Here is a 26968-nt window from a genome sequence, read left to right as displayed (position 1 = left end):
CCCTTGTGCATATTGATTTGCACATGCATGTGTGTGTTAAGTGGAAGTATATGCTCCAAATGTATCATTATCTTTTTTAAAAATTGGTTTCTGTTATCTTAATATAGCACAGAAAGGCTGCAACCAATGAATTTCATTGCATTAATAATGTATTCTATTTATATTCTTGTTTGTCCATTTTGGGTGCATTTCTTCATGTTGAAACTTAGTTCATTTAGGACCATATTTTGTCCTTTTTACCTCCGCCAAGGAGGTTATGTTTTTGCCAGGGTTTGTTTGTTTGTTTGTTTGTTTGTCTGTCCGTTAGTGTGCAACATAACTCAAAAAGTTATGGACAGATTTGGATGAAATTTTCAGGGTTTGTTGGAAATGGGATAAGGAAGAAATGATTAAATTTTGGTGGTGATCGGGGGTGGGGGGGCCCACGGGGGGCGCCACTGATCAGCCTTGGCGGAGGTCTGCGCTCTCCGAGTGCTTCTAGTTTTGTCCTTTTTTTGCCATTATCTAAGTGGATGGGTAAACAGTTCACATCTATATCAATAGTTTGAGTGAATGGACAATAAGACCTGTGTACATAGGAGTTTTTTTCCTCCAATCATCCACAACTTCTCAGAAATTATTTGTAATAATTGACAGTACAACTAATGTTTTGCTGATAGTAGTCCATATAATTTCTGTATCTTTTGACCTTATCATTAACCCAAAATAATTTAACTTGTATTAAGTAAATCAGATATAGTGTTTTAACACATGTAAGATTTTTCAACAGTAATATATGATGTTGTCTGTTATAGGTGTTGTGATTGTATTGGAGCAACTAATCTAAGCATTTGCATACACATTTACATAAACAGTTAACAGCCTCTTAATCATGTAGCCTTAACTGTCTTCAATCAAAGTTTGGGTTACTGTCAAAGTGCTCAGTAGACCAAGCTTTTACCCTTGTGTCCCATCATCGTGTGTTTTAAAAAAGCCATAATTGTTCCAGTTCCCAAACAGTCAGACATCACAATCCTTAATGAGGCCTGTGGCACTCACCCCCATACCGGCTAAATGTCTCAAGAGATCAGTCACACAAAGAATTCAATACCATCATCACTCGATTCATTCCAGTTTGCAAATAGACAGAATATTTCAACTTAGAATGCTATTGCAATTGTGCTCTGGACAGCCCATCCACTCAACACTTTACATTGAATGGGACGTGGTGGAGAGAGTGAAAAGTTTTAAATTCCTGGGTTTAACTGTAACGGATGATCTGACTTGGAACACTAACATGGCTTCAGCTATTGAAAAGGCTCAGCAGCGACTCTCTTATCAGATGAAGCAGGTCTGTCTACATTCCGGGTACGTTGCAGCCATCTGATTTCCATTTTGATATAAATAAATGAAAAACTGAAAACGACTCATATTTGTTTTTGGTTTTTTTTTGTTTTAAAATCGGTAAACAAAAAAACTCAAACAGACTTGTATCCTGTTGTTTGTCAGAAAATCCAAAAATGAGAAATGGCTTTTTATTTGACTTCAGGTGCTGTGGAAAATGCAAACTTCAAGATTTCAGAGATTTGTGCATATTTAGCATTTTTTGAGTGTATTATTCGTGAGTAGTGCACTGTGAGTGTGTAGTCAAGTTGGTTTTTACCCTCGGCCAACTCTGGCCAGAGGGGTATTGTAATTGTTTTGTCATCTGTCTGTCTGCCTGTCCATTCTGGCCGAGGGGTATTAAAAGTATGCAGCAGTTTCCACCTGTATACTCAGCATGTTTCAATTCGAGACAGAGAGGCGTGGCAACCCTCATCAACAGAAGATTAAACTTTGACATTGACAGCATAATCACAGATCCAGAGGGCAGATTTATTATAGTTAAATTATCAATTCAAAATGTTAAGTTATGTATTGCAAACTTATATGGACCAAATGTTGACGACCCCTCCTTTTTTCACTCCTTTTTCACATCACACTATGATCACTCAGATTGCACATTCATTATTGGAGGGGACTTCAACACAGTTCTGGACCCAGGAGTTGACAGGCTGAGTCCCACTGGAAATATCAGACATGACCAATCCTCAGAAGTTGTTAAACACTACATGACGGATTTTGGTCTTTGCGATGCTTGGCGCTCTCACCATCCCCTTGTCAGGGAATACACCTTCTTCTCCTCAGTCCACCACTCTTATTCTAGATTAGATTACTTCCTTACTAGCAGCTCACTGATGAGTGATATATCTGAAACCAAAATTCATCCTATCACCGTCAGCGACCATGCACCAGTGTCACTCACTCTGGTTAATAAGAACATCAAGCCACCAACTCGTAACTGGAGATTTAATACATCATTACTTAAAGATCCTGAGTTTATTAGCTACTTTAAAAGAGAATGGTCCGAATACATAGAAAACAACGAGTTACCAGGAACATCAGCGTGTGTCCTCTGGGAGGCGGGAAAGGCAGTACTGCGTGGGAAAATAATCTCCTTCTCCTCTCATAAGAAAAAGAAAGAGACCTCAAAAATATTGGAGCTAGAAGGTAAAATTAAATCATTAGAGGAGGCCTACTCTGCCACGCCAGATGAGCACACGCTAAACAGTATAAGGAAAGCTAAACTGGAACTGAATGAAATAATAAATAAGAAAACGCAATTCTTGGTGCAAAGGCTTCGCTTGGAGAACTTTGAACATAGCAACAAATCTGGGAAATTTTTGGCGAATCAACTAAAAACAAATAAAGAAAAAACAACTATTTACTCCGTTAAAGATCCAGCAGGAAACATTAGCCATGACCCTGACAAAATAAATAACACTTTCAGGGATTTCTATAACGCATTATACACATCACAAATAGACCCATCAGATGATAATATTGATCAGTTTTTCAGCAACATCAATCTACCAAAATTACAACAGGATCAGAGAACATCTCTGGACTCACCTCTGTCTGTTGGTGAACTCCAAGAAGCTCTTCAACATGTTTATGTTTACGCATTTGGCAGACGCTTTTTTCCAAAGCGACTTACAGGGGAAAACCAATTAAATCACTCAATCAATCAAATTTTATTTATATAGCGCCAGATCACAAAAAAGTTATCTCTTGACATTTTATATATAGAGTTGGTCAAAACCAGACTCTAAGCCAATTTACAGAAACCCAACAGAATCCTCCAGGAGCAAACGCTTGTGACTGGTGACAGTGGCGAGGAAAAACTTCCCTTTAACAGGCAGAAACCTCGAGCAGACCCAGACTCCTGGAGGATGGCCGTCTGCCTTGACCAGTTGGGGTTAAAGAGAGAGGGTAGAGAAGGAGAAAAAGAGAGAGCGATAGAGATAGAGACTGGGGGAGAGGGGGAGAAGGGGGGAGTAGGGGGAGACATATGGAGGCGGTTGAGGATAAGTGAGTGGTGATGATGAGGGCAGGGAAGAGGCCGGACCACTGCAGCAGGTCCAGAGATAATCCTGGAAGAATCTGTGGTTATCCTGGGAAAAACCTTATTAGAATATTTAAAATGGAATGTTTGAAAGTGCTAGGATAGGAGGTGCTCTTGGAAGAGCTGGGTCTTCAGGAGGTTCTTGAAGATAGGCAGGGATGACTCTGTTCTTGTAGCACTTGGTAGAGCGTTCCACCAACGTGGAACGACCCATGAAAAGAGCCTGGATTGTCTTGTACAAGGTCTGGGGACCACCAGACTACGTTCCCCAGACGACCAGAGTGGTCGTGGGGCGACATAAGCTTTTATTAGTGCACCTAAGTAGGTAGGAGCAGACCCACTGAGAATTTTGTAGGCTAGGATTAAAGATTTGAATTTGATGTGGGCAACTATGGGTAGCCAGTGTAACTCAATGAGTAAGGGGGTGACATGTGCCCTTTTAGGCTGATTGAAGACCAGACGCGCTGCTGCATTCTGGACCATCTGTAGTGGTCTGACAACACAAGCTGGGAGGCCCGTTAGAAGAGCATTGCAGTAGTCAAGACGGGAGATAACCATAGTCTGGACCAGGAGCTGGGTGGCCTGTTCGGTTAGGTATGGCCTGATCTTTCTTAGGTTGAACAGAGTGAAACGGCATGATCGGGTGACAGAGGCAACGTGATCCGTGAAGGTCAACTGATTATCAATCATGACTCCCAAGTTACGTACTACACTGGCAGGAGCCAGAGGTATGGAGTCAATAGTGATGGAGATGTCCTGCTGTATGGTTGGCTTAGCTGGGAAGACCAGCAGTTCAGTTTTGGACAGGTTCAGCTGAAGGTGATGGGCTTTCATCCATGCAGATATGTCAGAGAGACGATCTGAGGTCCGCGCTGAGACTGTGGAGTCATCAGGTGGGAATGACAGATAGAGCTGGGCATCATCAGCATAGCAATGATATGAGAAGCCGTGTGAGTGGATGATCTGACCGAGTGAGGTGGTGTATATGGCAAAAAGGAGGGGGCCCAACACGGAGCCTTGGGGGACCCCCGTGGTGAGGCGGTGAACTGCTGATGTGTGCCCTAGCCAGGACACTTTGAAGGACCGACCAGTAAGGTAAGATTGAAACCAGGAGTGTGCGTGGCCTGTGATGCCCATGTTCCAGAGTATGGATAACAGGATATCATGATTGACAGTGACAAATGCTGCTGATAAGTCGAGTAGAATGAGTACTGAAGACTTGGCTGCTGCTCTAGCCTCTTTCAAGGCTTCTGTCACAGACAACAGAGCCGTTTCAGTGGAGTGGCCGATTTTGAAGCCAGATTGGTTGATGTCAAGGAGGCTATTTTGGGAGAGGAATTCTGTGACCTGTTTGAAAACCGCCCTTTCGATGGTCTTAGAAAGGTATGGGAGGAGTGAGACTGGTCGATAATTCTCCACTTGAGTGGGGGTGAGGGAAGGTTTTTTGAATAGTGGTGTTACCTGCGCTTGTTGAAATACTGTAGGAAATGTTTCTGATGTCAGTGAAACATTAATCACATGTGTGATTGGTGCTGTGATATTTGGGGCAACAGACTGTAAGAGGTTGGATGGAATAGGGTCCAACAGGCATGTTGTAGGACGGCTAGAGGAAAGGAGTTTAGACACCTCGTTCTCTGTGAGGGGAGTAAATGAGGGGAATGACGCAGTTGGGCTTTTGTCAGTTGAGTTAGTAGTACCCATAGTCAGGGGAGAGGAAGCAGTGTGTGATGATGATGATGTTGAAGAAGGAGGCGTGCAGTCTATGGGTGGATCAGTGAACTGACTGCTGATAGTAGACACTTTATTTGTGAAAAATGAAGCAAAATTGTCTGCTGTCAGATTAGTAGTGGGCGGTGGAGGCGGAGGGTTGAGTAGTGTTTTAAAGGTTGAGAATAGTTTCTTAGTGTCGGTGGCAGAATGAATTTTGTTATTATAGTAAGCCTTCTTCGCAGCAGTGACACTGGATGAGAAGGATACTAATAGTGACTGGAATGGGATCAGGTCAGAAGAGCTTTTTGTTTTGTGCCATTTTCTCTCTGCGGCTCTGAGGTTGGTACGCAGCGACCGGAGGTTATCATTGAGCCATGGGTGGGACTGGGAGGATCGAGCGGGTCTAGTAGATAGAGGGCACAGATTATCCAGACAGGAGCCAGGTGTAGAGCACAGAGACTCAGTGGCATCATTAACCTCTAAGGAGGAAAAAGTGCTGGGGGGAGGGAGAGCGGAGGCTATGACAGTGGAGAAGTGGGTGGGGGACAAATTGCGGAGGTTGCGGCGGAAAGAGACCATGGGGGAGGGAGCAGAGTGTTTTTCAGGGAGAGACACACTGAACTGAATGAAATAGTGGTCAGACAGGTGTAAAGGTGTGACTGTGAGAGCATCTGTGATGCAGTTTCGGGTGAAAATGAGATCAAGCTCTTTACCAGCTTTGTGGGTTGGAGGACTGCAAACCCGCTGTAGCTCAAAAGAGAGTATTAGTGACATGAAATCTGAGAAGCTGGGATTGTCTAAGTGGATGTTCATGTCACTGAGGACTAGCATGGGGCAGTCATGCTCTGGGATGGAGAAAAGCAGAGTGTCAAGCTCATCAGGAAAATCACCCAGTTGCCCTGGTGGACGATAAATGACAATTATGTAAAGTTTGACTGGTGCTGTCACTAGGATGGCATGGTATTCAAAGGAGTTGTATTTGACTGAAGGTAGTAGTTGATTGTATTTCCATTTGTTGGAAATTAACAGACCCACGCCACCTCCTCGTCCAGATGGACAAGAGGTGTGAGAGAATGTATGGCTGATAGAAAGTGCGGCTGGGGTTGCATTGTTTTCAGGCGTAATCCAGGTTTCAGAGAGCCAGGATGTCCAGTGTGTGATGGTTGGCATAGGCAGCAATAAAATCTGCTTTGTTCACTGCAGATTAGCAATTCCATAACCCTACAGAGAAGGACGCACCAATGACTGAGGTGTATATTAATGGGCGGAGATTGGTGATATTACGATGCCTTTTAGCAGTGTGAAACCCCATATGCGAACCGAAAATAACAGGAATGGGATGGTGACCAGTAGAGAGATGGTTCCTCAGAGGTGAGCTGGTGTGAGTGAGGGGTGTAACTGTCATTAGTGAGGGCCTGGGAGAGGAGGAGAGAACAGCTGGGGTGGTATTCAGTCTGACTACAGACTGTACAGGAGACTCTGAACGTGGTGATGTTTGATGTGACCAGCAGGGGGAGCGGGTGACTGCAGCAGAAGATGGGGAGCGTAGTCACATAGGTGTGGGTGTGGTTTTAGTCAGGACAGCGTGTTGAATGTTTTGAGCCAGGACGTATATGAACAATAATAAAGCCCCAGGTCCAGATGGTCTTCCAGCAGAATTCTACAAAGAATTCTGGGCTATTCTGGCACCTACTTTCTACAAAATGATATTAGAAATAAAGGAGAAAAACAAAATAACTACAAATATGAACGTAGCTAACATTACTGTATTATTAAAACCAGGAAAAGACCCCACATTCCCATCCAGTTACCGCCCAATCTCACTAATCAATGTAGATCTAAAAATAATCAGTAAACCTCTGGCCAGAAGAATAGAGAAAATAACTCCTTTAATAATCCATCCAGATCAAACAGGTTTTATTAAAGGTAGGCACTCTTCAACTAATATTTAACTAATAATGGATTTATTAACCTTATAGATTGTTCTAACATACACAATCTGGAAACCATAATTATTTCTCTAGATGCAGAAAAAGCATTCGACCGGGTAAACTGGAAATTTCTATTTACAACATTAAAAAAGTTTGGATTTGGACCATCTTTCATTGACTGGATTACTATATTGTATAAGAACCCTCATGCATGCGTGAGGACCAATGATCAAACTTCTCCAAGCTTCAGTCTGCACAGAGACACCAGACAGGGCTGCCCACTTTCCCCCTCACTTTTTGCCATCTTTATTGAACCTTTAGCAGCTGCCATTAGACAACAGGATGAAATAAAAGGAATCTGTACCAGGAATATAGATCACAAATAAGTCTTTATGCTGATGATGTATTGCTTTTTCTCCAGAACTCACAAGCATCTCTCTACCAGACAGTCAAACTTATAAATAACTATTCATCAATATCGGATTACTCCATTAACTGGACTAAGACCACAGCCCTGCCTATTAACTGTCACTTTCAAGGTGTGCCCAATATTACAATACATTCAGGAAATATTAGATATCTAGGTATAAATATTTCACCCAGGTTGTCAGAACTAATAAAACTGAACTATGTTCAACTCTTGAAAACAACAGAGGATCTTCTGCGGTGGAGGCGATTACCCATTTCACTCATGGGGAGAGTTGCCACCGTCAAAATGATGATTTTACCTAAAATTAACTATTTATTTTCCATGATACCCATCAAACCATCCTCTAGTTGGTTCAAGTCACTGGACTCACACGTATCTAAATTCCTTTGGGAAAACAAACCATCATGTATAAGTCTAAATACATTACAGCAGACCAAAGACAGGGGCGGTATAGACCTCCCCAACTTTGGCCAATATTTCCTAGCCAATAAGCTGCAGTATATCTCTAAATGGCTCAAACCTAGTTATCTAGATGAGCCATGGCTAGATATAGAGCAAGCAATGTGTGATGATCTAGCAATCTCTGACTTACCATTCATTAGTTCAACCATTAAGCATCATAAATGTTACAAAAGTGTGAACATCAGCTCCACTCTGACAGCCTGGTGGGAATTTCTTAAAATAAATAAATGTTCACCCATTCCATGTAAGCAGACACCCATCTGGAACAACCCTGACATCCTGCAAAATAAAAGAATTATAAACTTTACTCAGTGGAAGGACAAAGGAATAACACATTTAGAAAATATCATAGTGGACGGAAACTTTGTACCATTTGATACGCTCACGTCACAACATGGGATTAGCAGCACCAAATTTTTTGAATATCACCAAATCAAATCTATTACAGGTAAGAAATGTACCCCTAACCAGTTAAACTTGCGACTACCAATCAAGGTGGAAGAATTTTTGAACCTCCGCACCCCAAAGCTACTATCCAAAATATATAGGCTTAATGCTAAAACAGATGACTTAATCTACCTACCGACTTCAAAATGGGAGACATTTATCCAGTGATTTTGGTCAAAAGTCATGGTCACAAATATGTTCAAATACATTTAAAATGACTAAAAACCCGAATTTACAACTAATTCAGTTCAAAATTCTTCACAGAATTCATTATACAGGACAAAGGATATTCAAGATAGGTCTCACACAGTCAAACATCTGCTCACAGTGAACAGATAACTCTGTTGATAACTACATACACGCCTTGTGGCAATGTGCACCCGTCCAGAGGTTTTGGCTTCAGGTCTGTGAGGTCTGTGAGTCGCTGGGTCTCGTGCTGCGGGGTGGCACTGTGCCGGTGATCGCTGCATCCCTAGTGCATGTAAGACTAGGGAGGTGTGGAGTGTGGTGGGTCCCCGCGCCTGTTTGGGGGGCTTTGGGGCGGCTGGTCCCAGGTCCATGCTCCCTCGACTGCATAGGATGATGGAGTGCGTGAGTGGCCTCTTGGGGGGTGGTGGCTTTCTGGCTGCGGTCGTTGGGTGCCCGGGGTCTCTGGGCTACCCCGCTCCTTGGCGGCCCCTGCCTGGGGACGGGTACTGGGGAACGGGGGTGCCGAATGCCGGCTGGCTCGCCTTCTGGGAGGAAACTTCCTCCCAGTCATACTATCCCCAACCCCTCGCCTCCCCACCCCCCTCACGCAAAGCACGTAGGGTCTTGGGGAGGGTGCACATCCCGAGGGGGTATGGCGGGGGGGTCACTAAAACAGTCTCCCTCTGTGGTACCCTGGGGTTGCTAACTCTTCAATTTTAATTACACCCACCCACAACACACAGAAACACTAACACCACACATTCACTTTTGGGGGGCGGGCTGCGTGGCGCCTGGTGGGCGGTGCCGTGCCGGTGGGTGAGGCTGCCTGTGTGGTGTCGGCCTCAGTGGTGTGCAGTTATGCTCCTCAATTTTAATTGCTTGCATACACACCTCACACTTCAAAACACTGATAGGTGGGGAGGGGGGGTCTTCCCACACCCCTGTTTGGTGGCTCCTGGGCTCATGGGGCTCGGGGACCGGCGTCTTGCCTGCCCCTGGGTGGCCGGCCCCCGGCAGGGGGGTGGCGGCTGGCATCCCTGGCCTCCTGGGGCCTGTGCTCGGCTGCTGTGAGGCCTCTGGTGGGGGCCTCCCTCGACCATCTTCGGGGCGGGCACACTGTTGCCTCTTGGGGAGGGGGCGGGCTGGATCCCCCCTCTCTGTGGTGTCTGCTGGATGGCCGGGCCTTGGGGCCCTCTTGGTCGGTCCCTGGTCCTTGGAGGGAGTGCGGTTGCGGTTGCATGTCTGTGTTCTTCACCTCAGTCTGTTTGCCTTGTTCACTCAGTCACAGCAGATGAATGTGAACAACTGATGTTGTGTGGATTTGTTTCTGGTATTATTTGTTATAGGTATTATTTGTGCAAATGTGGTATACGACATTTTGTTCATGCTTTCTTATATTCTTAATTTCATAGGTCTTATGCATCTCGTTGTGTTTTTTTTGGGGGTTTTTTTTTGTAGTTTTGTTTGTTTTGTTTTGTTTTTTTCTCTCTCTTCTGCCCAGTTTACTCAGTTCTGGTTGTAGTTATTGTCACCATTATATTTGTCTCCATGGTTGTTGCTGTTTGTATTGTTGATGCTTTCTTGTGAGGGTCTTCACCACCTTCTTCTCTCTTGTTCTCTCCCCTTCTTCTACCCCCCCACCCCCACCCCCCATGTCAGGTCCGGCATCGAAATGTGGTTCAACAAAACTCATAATAAACACAGTAGAATATCAAAGGGCGCTTTATATACTTTATGAAGTTACCCTTAGCAAAGCAAATTTGTTCAGCACCAAAAGGAACCAGACTACCATTCTGCTGTTAGAACGCTGGACAAGACAAGTAGCAAAAAAAAAAAGTAGTGTGAGATACTCCCTGGTAAAATGTCCAAATAAAAGAGGATACACAAGCAAAGGTGTTAGAAAAATGGGCAAAGATTTCTGGGAGTACAGTTGGTGTTGGCTGCTGCCTTATTGGTACAGACAGCTGCCTGTCAGCCAGCTGAGCCCATAAAAAGAAAGAAAAAAAAAAGGAAAAAAAAGTGCAGCATGTTATGTAAGTTATTACCTCCGCCAGGAGGTATTGTGATCGCTTTGCTTTGTGTGTGTGCGTGCGTGTTTGTTAGCGAGATAACTCAAAAAGTTATGGACGGATTTTCGTGAAATTTTCAGGAAATGTTGATACTGGCACAAGGAAGAAATGATTACATTTTGGTGGTGATCGAGGGTGGGGGGGGGCACTGATCTGCCTTGGCGGAGGTCTGTGCTCTCCGAGTGCTTTTCTAGAAAAAACAGCGCAGACCTCCGCCAAGGCAGATCAGTGGGGGCCCCCCCGTGGGCCCCCTCACCCCTGATCACCACCAAAATTAAATCATGTCTTCCTTGAGCCAGTATCAATGTTTCCTGAAAATTTCATGAAAATCCGTCTGCACTCTCCGAGTGCTTTTCTTGTTGTTTTGTGCATCTGAAAAATGATGCACTAGTTGAGCGTGGAGCGCATGGCTGATGCAAAGTATTCAAAAATGGCCAAATTACACTCAGACTCCAGAGGGTTAATAAAATCATAATATTTATCCAAACACATCTTCTTGCACCTAACAAATCTGAACTCCAAACCAGAGGTTGCGCTAGACATTTTCATTGTCCATCATTTTGACCGACAGGGTTGTAAAATTTCCATCATAACACATTATCCGTCATTTCAAATTTAATTTTTAATGATAATTAGACATATTTAGTAGTAATTAATGTTCAAAAACATCTCAATGATGCAGTAACTGTAGTTGCTGCTGGCTGATAAACATTATCATTACTTACTTGTCCTTCATCCTTCAATGCATCAGTCCCTGTTTTTTCACCATGTTTTTTCACCAATGCCATCACATTTTTTTTTCCAATGTATTTTTTTTATTCATTTTTAGTTTTCCAAGTTTTGTAAAGAATGTTTTGGTAAGAAAACATGGAATACACTGAAATAGAAAATAAGAACTTAGGAAGGATATTCATTTTAACTATACTAATTTGTCCAGCTAATGATAAAGGCAATGTGGACCATCCAGCTAGATCCCTTTGGGTACGTTCTAGAAGTGGAGTAAAACTGGCCTTCACAAGCTGAGAATGAAACATTGTAACAGATACACCAAGATAATTTAGTCTATTATTGGTCACTTTAAATGGTAAAGAATGAAAGGAGATCTGACTAGCAGCCACATTAATGGGTAGGAGCTCACTCTTGTCAAGGTTGAGTTTATACCCTGAAAAGCTACCAAAAACTTTGAGGATAGGAAGAATATGTGGAATAGATGTGAGGGGGATCAGATATATAAAGAAGGATGTCGTCTGCGTACAAAGAAGTTTTGTGCTCCTTATCTGATCTGAAGATCCCCTTGATATTAGTATGATTCCTAATAGTGGCTGCAAGAGGTTCCATTACCAATGCAAAAAGCAATGGAGATAAGGGGCAACCCTGTCTAGTCCCACGCTGCAGAGGGAAATATGATGAATAAGTATCATTAGTCCTAACTGAAGCCAGAGGGGAAGTGTACAACAATTTTACCCAAGAGATAAAAGCATCTCCAAAACCAAACCGCTTAAGAACATAAAACAGATAACTCCATTCCACGCGATCAAAGGCTTTCTCAGCGTCCAAGGATAAAAGCACCTCTGGACACTGTGAGGAAGATGATGTGTAAAGGATGTTAAATACACACCTGATATTAAAAAACAACTGCCTATTTTTGATGAATCCAGTTTGGTCAGATGATACTATGGAGGGTAAAACAGATTCAAGACGGAGAGCCAACACTTTAGCCAATATCTTAACATCCGTATTAAGGAGACTTATTGGACGGTAGGAGGAACAATTACGGGGATCCTTGCCCTTTTTCAGAAGTACAGATATTGATGCCTTTTGATGCCTGGCGTAGAGTTGGGGGTAAGGATTATGCTTTTAAACTATAATCGAATACATCTTTAAGCAAAGGACTTAATTTTGCTATAAACTTTTTATAAAATTCTGTAGAAAAGCCGTCTGGGCCCAGACGTTTCCCACTCTGCATGCATGTGATAGCTTTATTAATTTCATTTAAGGAGATAGGGCTATCTAGAGACTGTCTTACATTCTCATCCACTGTAGGTATATCCAGACCACCAAAAAACGTATCCATTAATTTCAGATCGGAGGGGTGTTCAGATGTATATAAATTAGAATAAAAATCCTTGAATTCCTTATTGATATCTAAAAGATCTGATAGTAATCCCTTCTCAGATTCAATTTGCTCAATTATATGTGTAGTGGAAGTCTGTCTCAAAATGTAAGCAAGAGCTTTACTTGGTTTCTCCACGTATTCGTATGACATATGTCTATTTTTTAACAAAACCTGTTCTGCCTGTCCTGTTGAAAGCATGTCAAATTCAACCTGATGCATCATTCGCTGTTTATATAGCTCCGGGGTTGGAGAAGAAGCATAGGCTTTATCTACTCCAGAGATGAGTTGTGAAAGTTCTGTTTGCCTGGCCATTCGCACCCTATGGACCGATGCATTGTAGGAAATTATCTGCCCCCTCAGGTAAGCTTTGAGAGCCTCCCAAAGCAGGGAAGGGGAGGTGTCTTTGTTCACATTGGTTTCTAAAAATAAATATATTTGAACATTAATAAAGGCAATAATAGATTCATCTGACAGAAGAAGTGGATTGAGTCTCCGTGTAAATCTGCCAGGTCTATGGTTGGAGAAGGTTAAAACCAGTGTAACAGGGGCATGATCAGATATTACTATACTATTGTAATCACATTCTTTTACCAAGGGGAGCAGGTACTTATGTATAAAGAAATAATCAATGCGTGAGTAGGTGTGGTGAACAGGTGAAAAAAAAAAAAGAATATTCCCTCTTAGTTGGATACAGGAATCTCCACGGGTCAGACCTATCACAGGTCTGCAAGAAGCACTATGCATTTGGCTGTTTTTGGGTTACTAACTGGGCGATTTGAGGATCTATCTAAAATGGGATTAATTACACAAAGTCACCAGCTAGAATAATTTGATGAGTATCTAGGTATGGTGTGGTTGACAGGAGGTTCATGAACTTAAAATCATCCCAATTTGGAGCATATACACAGGCTAATATCACAGGCAAACTATAGAGTTTACCCACTACAATAACAAAACGGCCATTGGGGTCCGATATGGTTTCAGAAGCTACAAATGATACTGACTTGTTAATCAAAATTCCAGCTCCCCTGGCCCTGCTCTGAAAAGTTGAATGGAACACTTGTCCAACCCAACCTCTCCTTAGACCAGGGGTCATCAATCCTGGTCCTTGAGGGCCGGAATCCTGCATGTTTTAGATGTATCCCTCTTCCAACACACCTGATTCAAATGATAAGCCTATCATCAAACTCTGCAGAAGCCTGATAATGACCGTCAGGTGTGCTGGAAGAGGGAAACATCTAAAACATGCAGGATACCAGCCCTTGAGGACCAGGATTGGTGACCCCTGCCTTAGACTGTTATGGTCTGACCTGCGCATGTGTGTCTCAGTTAAAAAAGCTATCTCCGCTTTTAAGACCTTAAGATGAGCAAGGACCTTGGTGCGTTTAATAGGAGGATTCAGGCCTTTCACATTCCAATTGGTAAACTTAACTGACTGCCCATTCCTCCCAGAAGGGATATTTGAACTAGCCATAATCTGATATAATGACAGTATTGAACAGACATGATCTGAATTGTGGCAAATGAATTCTGAGACTCTGGCAGATGTTATGTTTGAGACAAAATGCAATTCCAAGTGGACAAAATGAAAAGAAAAAAGACCGACAAAATAATAAAAGGACTTTCAATACAAAAACTACATTAACCCCCCACCCTCCAGCACTATCCCGAACAAAGTGCATGATCCCAAGAGTAAAGCACCACATATCTATAACTTGGGTCTCTAACTTTACTAAACCTGACCCAAAGTACAGCAAACAATACTAGTCAAAAGGATATGCAGTGCAAAATACCACACACAATGTATTAATCAAACGAAATAGACTTAATTGTAGACAGTTATAGCAGATAACTGCTTTAAATTGAGAAACATAAACAGGCAATAGCCAAATTTAATATTGGGCTACTAAACATACTGCATTGACCATTAACTTTTTACACAATCAGCTAAGGAGTAGCCCAATATGAAATAAGATATGCAATTTGTAATAATAATAAATCTGATAGTAATAACAAATGAAAGCAGCCTCAGAAGAATTAACTCAAATATAATAATAATAATAATAGTAATAATAATAATAATAATAATCATAATCATAATAATAAACTTTATTTGTATAGCACCTTTCATACAGAAATTGTAGCCCAAAGTCCTTCACATTGATTGAAAAAAAATACAATATTAAAATACATTTAGATTTGATTAGAAATACAATAAAATAAAAAATATAAAAACAGCGCACATTAAAATATTTGATTATGCATAGAATTTTTGAAGGGCAAGAAATAAGATGAAATGTGAGAAAAATACAATAAAATAAAAATAAAAGCAGCGCACATTAAAATATGTGATTATACATAGAATTTTTGAAGTGCAAGAAATAAGATGAAATTTGAAATACAGTAAAATAAAAAATAAAAACAGAAATACAATAAAATAAAATAAAAATGAAAAACCGCACATTCCTGGTTCCTGAATTGTGACCTCATTTTTATCTCCTTTCAAAGGCTAATGAGAATAAAAATGTTTTTAATTTGGTTTTAAATATATTCAGTGAACTGGCTTCTCTAATGTCTTTTGGAATTGTATTCCATAACTTTGGTGCATAGTTAGTAAAGGCTGCGTCCCCCATTTTCTTTGTAATATTTCTGGGAGTCGCTAGTAACCCTGCGTTTGATGACCTCAGTGTTCTAGTTTGTACATAATTGATGAGTGAGTTTGCAATGTAACTTGGTCTGGTTCCATTTAGAGCTTTATACGTGAGGAGTAGTATCTTAAAATCAATTCTGTAGGTTACCGGTAGCCAGTGCAGGGAAACCAACACTGGAGTAATGTGCTCTCTCTTCTTGGTTTTGGTTAATAACCTAGCTGCAGAGTTCTGAATCAGCTGAAGTCTGTCTGTGGTGCTTTTTGGGAGACCTGTAAGGAGTGCATTACAGTAGTCCAGTCTGCTGGAGATAAAAGCATGGACCAGTTTTTCAGCATCCTTTCGATTTATAACCGGCATTACTTTGGCTATGTTTCTGAGGTGGAAGAATGACGTTTTAGTGACTTTCTTTATGTGGGACTTAAAGTTTAAGTCTGAGTCTATAATGACTCCCAGACTTGTCACTTCTGGTTTGATCCAGGAAGTGAGTTTGCCCATCCTACTCATCAGCATTTCCCTTTTTGCTTTTGGGCCAACAAGCAGGATTTCAGTTTTTTCCTCATTCAGTTTCAGAAAGTTCCTGTACATCCACTGATTCATTGCTGTGAGGCAGTTTGTAATGGAATGGATGGCTGTCACGTCATTGGGTTCTGCGGAGATGTATATTTGTGTGTCGTCCGCGTAGCTATGGAAGCTAACATTATGTTTTCTGATGATATCTCCAAGTGGTAGCATATATAAGGAGAACAGTAGTGGACCCAGGCAGCTCCCTTGTGGAACCCCATAGCATGTATCATGTGTGTTTGACACGTGATCTCCAAGCCTGACGTAGTACTGTCTTCCCTTAATATACGTTTTGAACCACTGTAGTACACTGTCAGAAAAACCTACGAGCTTTTCTAGCCGATTAATCAGGATGTCATGATCAATTGTATCAAATGCAGCACTTAGATCAAGGAGGACCAGGATTGAGACCTTGCTGGCATCAGAGTTGAGCCTGAGGTCACTGATTATTTTGCTGAGGGCGGTCTCAGTGCTATGACCAGCCCTGAAGCCTGATTGGAATTCCTCTAAGATGTTATTCTCTTTGAGATAGTGATTTATTTGAGCAGAGACTATCTTTTCCAGTACTTTGCCTATGAACGGGAGATTAGATATAGGACGAAAACTGGTCATAGCGTTACTGTCAAGGTTAGGTTTCTTTAGTAAGGGTTTGATAACAGCTGTTTTGAAGGCATCTGGAAAGATACCAGTATGAAGAGATTTGTTTATGATTTGGAGTAAATGATCTGAGACGCTGTCAAATATTCTCTTAAAGAATGCAGTGGGAATTGGATCGACACATGAGGTTGAGGAGTTACACTCCCTGACAGTTCGGTAGAGTTCTGCTGATGTTATGCAGGTGAATTTTCCCATGGTCACAGTACAGGGACTGCAGACAGCATCTGTTAATGTGGTGGAATTAATGCTGGGTCTGACTGAACTTATTTTGTCCTTGAAGAACACTGCAAGCTCCTCGCACTTGGATGTGGAGGGCTATAGTGGGGTGGGGGGGGTGTTGAGCAGCTTGTCGATAGTGGAGAATAATATTTTGGAATTTCCAGCATTCTCTGTGATAATTTTGGAGAAGTAATCTTTTCTTGCAACTCGAATGGATTGATTATAGGTGGTAATTGCAAGTTTATATGCATCATAGTCAACTGTAAGTTTGTTTTTTCTCCATTTTCTCTCAGCTCTCCGACAGGTTTGTTTGTTTTGAATAACAGTGCTGCTGCCTAGCCATGGGGAAATTCTGACCTTCGACTTCCTTTTAACCCTTAACGGAGCAACAGCATCCAAAGCAGATGATAGTGCATTGTTAAAATTGTCCACCATGGAATTTAAAGAGCAATCTAGGTTGTTAGGCGCCACTGTTCGCATTATGTTCATAAACTTTTCTTCAGCTCTGTCATCTAATACCCGTTTTTTGATTACAGCCTGTTTTCTGGTCTCTGTTAACATCAGGCTGGCGTCAAAGTACACACAGTGATGGTCAGATATGGGCACTTCGGTTACTGTAACCTTGTCGATATTAACTCTTGCTGTTATCACTAAGTCAAGGGTGTTACCAAGTTGGTGTGTGGGATCCTTTACATGCTGTTCTAGTCCAAAGATGTCCACTAAGTTCATAAGCTCCAAAGCCTTGGGGTCATTTTTCTTATTAATATGAATATTTAAGTCCCCGTGTATTATTAGTCTTTCACATCTAGTGATACTTAGTGAGATCAGCTCTGAGAATTCCTGAAAGAACAGTGAAGAATGTTTAGGTGGTCTGTATACTGTGATTACAAACAGAGATAATTGTGTTTTGAATTCAACAGCCAGATATTCAAAAGATGTGAATTCACCTAAGTCAATGTCACTGCATATAAGTGACGTGGATAGAATGGCAGCTAGTCCACCCCCCTTTCTATTATGTCTGACTGACTGATAATGTTTGTAGTTTGGAGGACACGTCTCTATCAGCGTTGCTACTCCAGTGACACTGTTTAACCATGTCTCCACTAGAAACGTACAGTGTAGGTTTTTTTCCATTATCAGATCATTAATTATGAAGGATTTATTAGTCAGTGATCTGACATTTAGCAACCCTACATTTAACTGTAGGTGCTCTGAGATGGGCTGTGGATCGGGTCTATGATGGGTGTTGATGACTCTAAGGTGTCTATAACCTGAGTAGTGTTGTCTATAACCTGAGTAGTGTTTTCGTGGTCTGTTAGTATTTAAAACAGGGACAGCATAGGATCTTCGAATGGAGGCAGCCCGCTGACCAGTGGGGGCAGGTATGATTCTAGAGTCCCGTAGTCGTTCGGCTGAGTTAGCCCGCTGACCGGGGGGGGGGCAGTACGGGTCCGAGGTCCCATAGTTGTTCCACTGACCGGAGGGGGGGGGGGGGCAGTGCGGGTCTAGGGTCCCACAGCTGTTCAGGAGAAGCACAGACTCTTCTAATAGAAGTTGCCTGGTGACCGGGGCAGGTCTGTGCAGATCTGAAGTCCCACAGTTGTTCTTCTTCTTCCACATAGTCCGTGGGGGAACTGGGGGTGGTGGGGGGGGTTTGGTCTTTGGTGATTTGGGCTTCAGTTTGGGACTGACCAAGCGAGTGTGTTGGGGGTGTGATGGTTCTGGGCACAGTAGCTATGGGCTCGCTACTATAGTAAGACCGGCATTTATTAATTTGGTCATCCTGGGATTGAACGAGCAGGGGGGAGGTGAGGGGGAGCTGGAGGAAATGGGAGAGTGGTTCGGTGTTTTTGGAAGTTGTTCTTCCTCAGGTGTTGATGGTGATGTGCTGGGTCTGTCCTGTGATGTCTCCTCCAACCCCTGTGGCACGTTGGTTAGTGGTGCCTCTGTGGTTTGTGGGGCCACGTTGATGGTCTGCGGTGGAGGAGCAGTATTGGTCTGCGGGACCATAGTGGTTTGATGCTTTGCCACGGTTGGATGGCAGATCGAGTAGTGGATGTGTGAACTAAACAGTTTTGCTCCATGTCTGTTCAGACGCACTCCATTTCGCTGAAAAAGCCCTTTTCTCTCCCAGAAAACATTGAAGTTGTCAATAAAGTTCACCTTGTGCTTCAGGCAAGCAGTTGACAGCCATCTGTTCAATGCCAGGAGCCTGCTAAATTGATTGACTCTGCCATTGACTGGTGGTAGGGGGCCACTGATGTATGCTTCGATGTCTATGGCACTCAGCAATTTTAGCAGTTCATTAAAGTCTTACTTCAGCGTCTCTGTCTGTTGTCTAGAAATGTCATTTTCTCCTGCATGAATTATGATCTTGTTTGCGGTTTGGTTTGTAGACAGTATTTCAGGGATTTTTACAGTTATTTCCCAAATCATCTCCTTAGGGAAGCAGCACCTTCTGGTATTTCTTTTACCAAGGTAGATGTTCTTCACAGCTCTGTCTCCTACTATCAGTGTGGTTGGCTGACTTACTTGTTTCTGCTGGGGCGGCCTGTTATTCTCTTTCAGCCTGCTGGTAGTGCGCCGTTTCCCACCATTATCTCTCTGATGTAGCACGGTGCTGTCTCGTCTCGTCCTGTCCCGCTGCAGCGCTCCCCCGCCTCCCCAGCGCCTTGTCCTGTCCAACCGGCGTGGGGTTGATGACCGGGGAAACGGGTCGTATTGAGGTTCGTTCAGCGGAAACAGGATTCTATGTGCTGACAGCGGCTTTGGGGTGTTAGCTCCCTGGCTAACAGCGTTAGCCTTAGCGCTGGAAGCTAGTGACGGCCACCCATGTGGACTGTCTATCCCGGGTCGTTTATCATTTTTGTGACAGTTCTTCCATCTCTTCTGTGCAGTGGCTTTTCTGTCACCATTAGGTACAGCTACCGGTGTTCGCATCGAAGTGTCACTTAACTGATAGCGTATCTTCTTTGCTGGGAAATTCACAATTGGAGTCCACGGTACCGTAGTGTTATTCTCCTCTTCTAGTTGAAATATCTTTGTTTGAAGTGCCGCAATTTTCTGCAGGTGCTCCTGGCAGTCTCTGCAGTGAGGCATCTTAAAAATAGACGAAGACACGCTAACTCAGAGGCACGAGCAGAGAAACAGGGTAAGCAGGGAGCAGAGTGTATATATAGCACAGTAGGTTAGGCTATCATGTAAGGGAAGACAAAATTAAAGTCACACTGAAAAGTGCCTCTACCAACAGGATATAATAATAATAATAATAATAATAATAATAATAATAATAATAATAATAATAATAATAATTAATAACAACGTTTCTGTAGGTTCATAAAAAAGAGAGAAAAAAGGTCAAGATTCCTCTATTATTCTAGAACACATTATAACACTATCTCACATTTAGTAGGCAGTAGACCTGGTTAACTCCAAACAAGTAGAAACTTTTTCCACAGTAATAAACCTGGAAAGTTCAGTCACTTAGAGACAGTGTCCAAGTACATACTTAATCAGATGAAGGTAAAATTGTCTCTTTTATATAGGAAATGGCCAAGTCGGGATTGATAAAGAACTTTTCCTCACCTTTGAACGTGATACTAAAGGTAGCTGGATAACGGAGACTGAACTTAACGTTCTTGATATTTCTAAGGAGCTGCTTTGCCTCTGTAAAAGCCGCTTGCTTTTTTGCCACCTCTGGAGCAAAATCCGGAAAAATATGCACATGTTTCCCCTCATAGAACAGCTGCTTTTTCTGACTGGAAAGGCGGAGGATACGGTCCTTCACATCTCCATGATGAACATGGATTATGAGCGGTCTGGGCGTCTCCCCTGCTCTTGGTTTCGGTGCTAGCGAACGATGTCCACAGTCCAAACGGGGAGCCTCCTCCAGGTCCAGTATATCCTTCAATGCAGCTGCACAGAATTGCCACGAGTTGTTCCCTTCTTTACCTTCTTCTATTCCAATAAGCCGAATATTTTGACGACGGCTACGGCCTTCCAAGTCCAGACATTAATCTGTCAGGCTGCACACATCTGACTAATTTTTTCACAGCAGTTTCCAAAGTCATGACTGTCGAATTGCACTCTGTAGCAGATAGCTCGAGGTCGTCAATGTGCTTCGTATTCTGTGCATTAGCGGACTGTAAGGAGCTAACAGTAGCATGCAGCTCTTGACGAATCGAGGCTATTTCTTGACGAAGTGCAGTCGTTTGTGTATCTATTTTCGTGCCCAAAGATGCAATTGCCGTCATAATTTTGTCAACGGAGTCCGGAGAAAGCTGCTGTACTTCACTCTCGGTGGTAGCTTTCTTGCTAGCACGACCAGCCATATTTTAGACGAGGAAAAAAAAAAGAAAAAAAAAAACTTCTCTCTTACCTTGAGTTCCTTATTTGGGGTTGCAAGACTTAACAAAAGTATTTTTATTAATCCATATGCATTTTGCACGCTTACAAACACGATTAAATTGAAATTGTCTAAGCTCCGGGACCTCGCAGCCTCATATGTCAAACGCCAGCCCGGAAGTCAAAATCCAATGCCATCACATTTACTGGGCTTTGTAAAATAACTAAGGAGATTCCGCTGTCTTGACATTTTGCGCTAGCAAAGTAGCATTTAATTTTGGCCAAAGTCAGCTAAACAAAGAGATAAGACTTGACAATGAGTGAATAATATGTATACTGGCCATAACTGGACAGGGGGTGTACTACAGGTGAACTTGCCAAACAGATGGATTGGAAGGAGGGGTTTCGTTGAATACCCTCCGTGTTCACCAGACCTCACACCACTAGACTTTTTTTATGACTCTTTTTTGATGGATACCTAAAAGGCAATGTCTACGCTATGAGACCTGCACATCACACACTTCAAAACAAGGTTTCGAAAACCTTCACAGCAGTAGGCTGCTGTTGGTATTATAAATATCAGAATTTTGAAAAAAAAAAAAAAAAATGAAGCTTATGTGGCACCTCAAAACATGGAGCCTACATTATATCTCGTAAACATGGAATCCAAAGTCTAAATCATAATACCAACCGTTTTTTTGGCATAGCTTCATTCAACTCACATCAACAGATTGCTGACAGGTTGAGTGTGGACTGTCATTTGCACTTGCATGTTACGCAATTAGACCCAATGATACATCAGCCTCCTGTGGTGAAAACACCAAATTTTCTGTAATTTATTTTTTGTAATGAGTACTGATAGTGAGCATTAAAAATGTATCAGAGTAGAAGTATGCAGTTGAGTTAGGAAATGTAGCAAAATAAAAGTGACATTAAACAAAATAAAAAAAATACTCAGTAAAGTATCAGGCTGGGTAAAAAACTCGATTTGATCGATTTTAGATCGATTTCGTTTTAATTTTGTGTAATCGATTAATAGTGGATGACATCGATTTTTCAGAACAGGGCCATGAGTATCTGACCCGGGCACCGCAGACGCGGAAGCGCGGCCGGCTTCATCTTGCAAACCCCTGGGGAAGACCTCGCTTGTGAAAGTTGTGGCGCGAGAGAGACGTGGAGGAAGGGTGGGGAAAACCCCTTCGTGGGAGGTCCTCCCAGCCTCAAATTTGAACCCGTAGCGCAAAGGAACTGGCTGCCTGGAGCCTCTCCGAGGCGAATTGCAGAAGCAGATAATTCAAGGCATATTAACTTGGATCCACACTGAGTGTGGAGTCAGAGGAACAGTAAATACCCAGCCATAAAACAGAATTAAGATAAGGAAGAAGTCCATTCTGAGAAACTGTGGAAACATGGGAATGTTTCTGTCTTGTTCAATATTTAAGAGCAGAATTGTCTATTTACTGCTGTAATGTCCTATTTATTTCCTTTCTAATATCAATATTGATACCAGTACTGATGTGTTGCATATGGCTGCGGTAGTCAAATAATTAGGTTACAGCTCAAAATTGTACTTTGATTCAGATTCATTTAGTGATACCAATCAATTAATGCTGAATTGAATCGATATTGGATCGAATTGTGATTAATCAATTCAGAACCTTATGAATCAAAATCAAATCGATTATGGAAATTGGTCGTGATACCCAGCCCTAGTAAAGTATATATTCTCCCACAACATACTTGAGTACAGTAGTGAAGTGTTATTACTTAGTTTCTATACCACACTGGCGATGAAATTAGTGGAGTGGATCATTGGGATCAGCCTCCCAGAGATCGCCACTGTCTTCATCAAATGCTGTCATCCATACAACATCCTGCGAGACCCAGCACACCCTGCACATCACCTTTTTCTTCTGCTGCCCTCAGGTAGAAGATACAGATCCATCCAAGCCAGAACCAGTAGACTGAGTCACAGCGTGTACCCCTAATCAGTGAGGCTGCTAAATGAACACTTCACCCCCTCTCTCACCCCCAGCCAACCCCCCCACACCACATCTCCCACATAACTACAATATCCTTGAACTGGACTTGCATTCCTGCACACACCACACCACACTTTTTCCATAATTTATAGTACTTATATTTTGAACTGTTTCAGGGTTCCGCATTCATTGTCCTTATGTTTGATGGTACTTCATTGTCATTCACTGACATCAGCACATGCCTAGACATGATGACATCAGCTGGAGCAATGCCAAAATAAGCTACAATATGTGTGAGGGGTGGGGTTTGTTGTGCCTGGCACCGCTTGTTTTTGGTTCAGTTTGTTTCTTTGCTTGTTTGTTGTCACTCTGACAGCAAAACTATTAGTTGAATTCATACCAAATTCGGTTTATAGATTGCTAGTGACCCAGAATAGATCTGATTACATTTTGGGAACAGTAGGTCAAAGTTCACATTTTTTTATGATTTTTTAAATTCCCATTTACTTATGATGGGTAAAATTTAAAATGTCTGTGGCTGCAAAACTATTGGTTGAATTCATACCAAATTGGGTTTATAGATTGCCATTGACCCACAATAGAAGTCATTACATTTTGGGAAAAGTTAGTCAAAGTTCAAAAAGTTTTTATGAATTTTTTAAATCTTCTTTTTTTTTCTCCCATTTACTTATAATGGGCAAAATTTCACATGTCCATAAAAATATGAATTTTGTTTCAGTTTACTTCAAACTTGGCACATATATAGAGGCAACTCACATGCTGACATCACCACACGCATAGACCTGATGACATCAGTTGGATCAATGCCAAAATAGGCTACAATATGTGTGAGAGGCAGGGTTTGTTGTGCCTGGCACCACTTGTTCCATGATAATCACTTGCTGTAAATTCTCACATATTACATAACTACTTACTAAAAAAATGTATAATTTGACTGCAAATGATGATTTAAATATTTTATTAGGGACCGAGCCGAAAGGTAAGGCCCTCTCACACAGTGAGAGGCCTTGCCTGCAAGCAAGGCCCTATTGTTCTTCGTTCGTTTTTATATTATACTTCCATCACTTTGAACTGGATTTTGACCCCCTAAACATGCTCAAAAACTCACCAAGTTTGGCACACATGTCAGGTCTGGCGAAAAATTTGATAAAATGTAAAAATTATACCCATAGGTGCCAAAATGAGCTCTCTAGTGCCCCCTAGATACACAAAAACAGCCCTAGCGGCCAGTAGGAATGTCGTAGAAACATTAAACAAACACCTAAATTTCCATCTCATCGAGCCCGACAAATCACGTGCTGACACTCATGACCTAATTCCAAAAGGAAGTTTAGAATTTGCCTTTCAAAATAAAATGCTCAAATTGCAAACTTCCAGTAGGAATGTCGTAGACATATGAAGCCAACACCAAAACTTTCGTTTAATCAAGCCCAACAAATCACGTGCTGACACCTATGACCTAGCTCCAACAGGAAGTTCGCAATATGCCTTTCAAAATAAAATTTTTAAAACTAACTCGTATGACACCGTTTGTCGTATTGACTTCTAAATAGCACCAAAAGATAGTGAACCCTCCTCAAAAAAGTGATCTCATACTTTTTCCATAACTGTCTTAGTTTTTTTTTTTTTTTTTTTTTTTTTACAAGCCCGCAAAGTTGCGATGTTTGGAACTCATTTTTCACTTTGGAGTTTTTCCCCACATGTGACATATCTATCTGTTCACGGGAATCTCTACGGTTGGACCCTGTACCATGGCAATCTATTATTCAGAAGTTCTGGACTGTAGAATACCATCCATCCATCCACCCACGTACCTATCCGGGTCACAGGGGCATCAGCTCTCCTCGGCCACCTCCTCTAGCTCCTCTGGGGGCATCCCAAGGTGTTCCCAGGCCAGTTGAGAGATATAATCGCTCCAACATGTCCTGGACCTGCCTCGGTGTCTCCTCCTTGTTGGACACGCCCGGAAACCCTCACCAGGGAGGCATCCAGGAAGCATCCTGACCAGATGCCTGAACCACCTCAGCTGCCTTCTCTTGATGTTGAGAAGCAGCAGTTCTACTCTTAGCTTCTCCCGGATAGCCAAACTCCTCACCCTATCTCTAGGGCCACCCTGCAGAGAAAATCCATTTCCACCATCACTGCCTAATCACAAGCATAAATGTAACCAAAAAAGAATAAAAATAAATGAAATGAAAATAATTTAAATCCCAGGGCATTGTTTCAATTGTTTGGAGTGCTTTTTAAGGTAATTTGTTTATGGAAATTTCAGACTGCTAACTGCAAAACTGAAAGAAAATGGAAATGATTTAATTTATTTATAGTTACCATATAGAAGATACTGTTATCTTACCATTAGCCAACATCAACAGGTCCCAGTACCAATACAGACTTGAACACAAACTCTGCAAAAATGTTTCATGTTGGAGGTTTTTAAAAAATTGAGGTTTTTAAAAGATATGATGTAGCTCATATTTCTTTTAACTGTGCTTTTCCAACAGAGCAAAGTCAAATTGGCTGCAGAGAGTTGAGATCCACTAAGTATATCTCAGACGGTCACTGCACTAGCATCAACCCCATCAAGGAGTTAGTTTGTGCTGGTGAGTGTTTCCCAGCTCAGATGCTCCAAAACTTGATCGGCAGCACGTATGGCAGAAAGCTGTGGGGTCGTCGTAGTAGTAGTAGCAGCAGCAGCAGCAGCAGCAACCAGTACTGGAGGTGCGTTACAGACAAGACTCGCACCCAGCGCATCCAGCTCCAGTGCCAAGATGGCAGCACGAGGACCTACAAAATCACTGTGGTCACTTCCTGCAAGTGCAAGAGGTACTCAAGGCAACACAATGAATCAGGCAACAAGTTTGAGGAGATGTCTCTGTCTCCGCCTCAGCTCCTGCACAAACACAAGGCCAAGAGCAACAGGAGGCTAGGGAAGAACCAGCTCAGTGAAAACTGGCGTGAGACTGAACCCTGAGGCTCTACGTACATAATCTGAATTCCTTTAATCCTACAGGAGTTTTAGTAATATTGAGACACCTGATTCAGGAGTTTTGCAGTCGTGGATTATCTGTCAGTGTGACGATGTGAAGCTGGTTCCTCACTATGATGGAGAACTTTAAAAGGCTTACTAAGGACTTACTTTTGATACTTTAATCCAAATGGTTAAATATTAATATTTAGTGTGTTGAGCTTTCTGGAGCACAATGTAGTTCACTTTGTCCCAAGTGTATCCATATGCATGTGCTCCTATATTCATTTTCTGTGCAGATTGAGATCTCCAGCCATCCAACACCAGTAAATGACAACAAAACTTTCTTGTGTAAATACTTGTATTTTGTGTGTGTGTGTGTATATACACACACACATCTATCTATCTATCTATCTATCTATCTATACATCCATACATCCATCCATACATGCAGGTACATCTAAAAAAAAATTAGAATATCATGAAAAAGTTCAATATTTTTTGTCATTCATTTCAGAAAGTGAAACCCATATATTATATAGACTCATTAGACATAGACTGAAATATTTCAAGCCTTATTTCTTGAAATTTTGATGATTATGGCTTACAAATAACAAAAACCCAAAATTCAGTGTCTCAGAAAATTAGAATATTGCCTAAAATCAATTTAAAAAAAGGATATTTTAAACAGAAATGTCAGGCTTCTGAAAAGTATGTTAATTTCTATGAACTCAAGACTTGGTTGGGCCTACTTTTACGTGAATTACTGTATCAGTGTGGTGTGGCATGG

The 26968-nt window shown here is 42.0% G+C and overlaps 1 protein-coding gene across 1 annotated transcript in view; it reads left to right on the top strand.

Moving 5' to 3' along the window:
* The window catches only part of sostdc1a (sclerostin domain containing 1a), a 41988-nt gene extending 15427 nt beyond the window's left edge, over window positions 1-26561 (top strand). Inside the window, exon 2 of the mRNA XM_030157632.1 lies at window positions 25715-26561. Within this exon, the coding sequence (XP_030013492.1) occupies window positions 25715-26184 (470 nt within the window). The 3' untranslated portion in view covers window positions 26185-26561. The remainder of the gene's footprint in view (window positions 1-25714) is intronic.
* Window positions 26562-26968: the final 407 nt, after the last annotated feature.

Source organism: Sphaeramia orbicularis, chromosome 16 (genome assembly GCF_902148855.1).
Source record: "Sphaeramia orbicularis chromosome 16, fSphaOr1.1, whole genome shotgun sequence".
NCBI classification, from domain to species: Eukaryota; Metazoa; Chordata; class Actinopteri; order Kurtiformes; family Apogonidae; genus Sphaeramia; species Sphaeramia orbicularis.
This window is presented reverse-complemented; position numbering and strand designations above follow the sequence as displayed.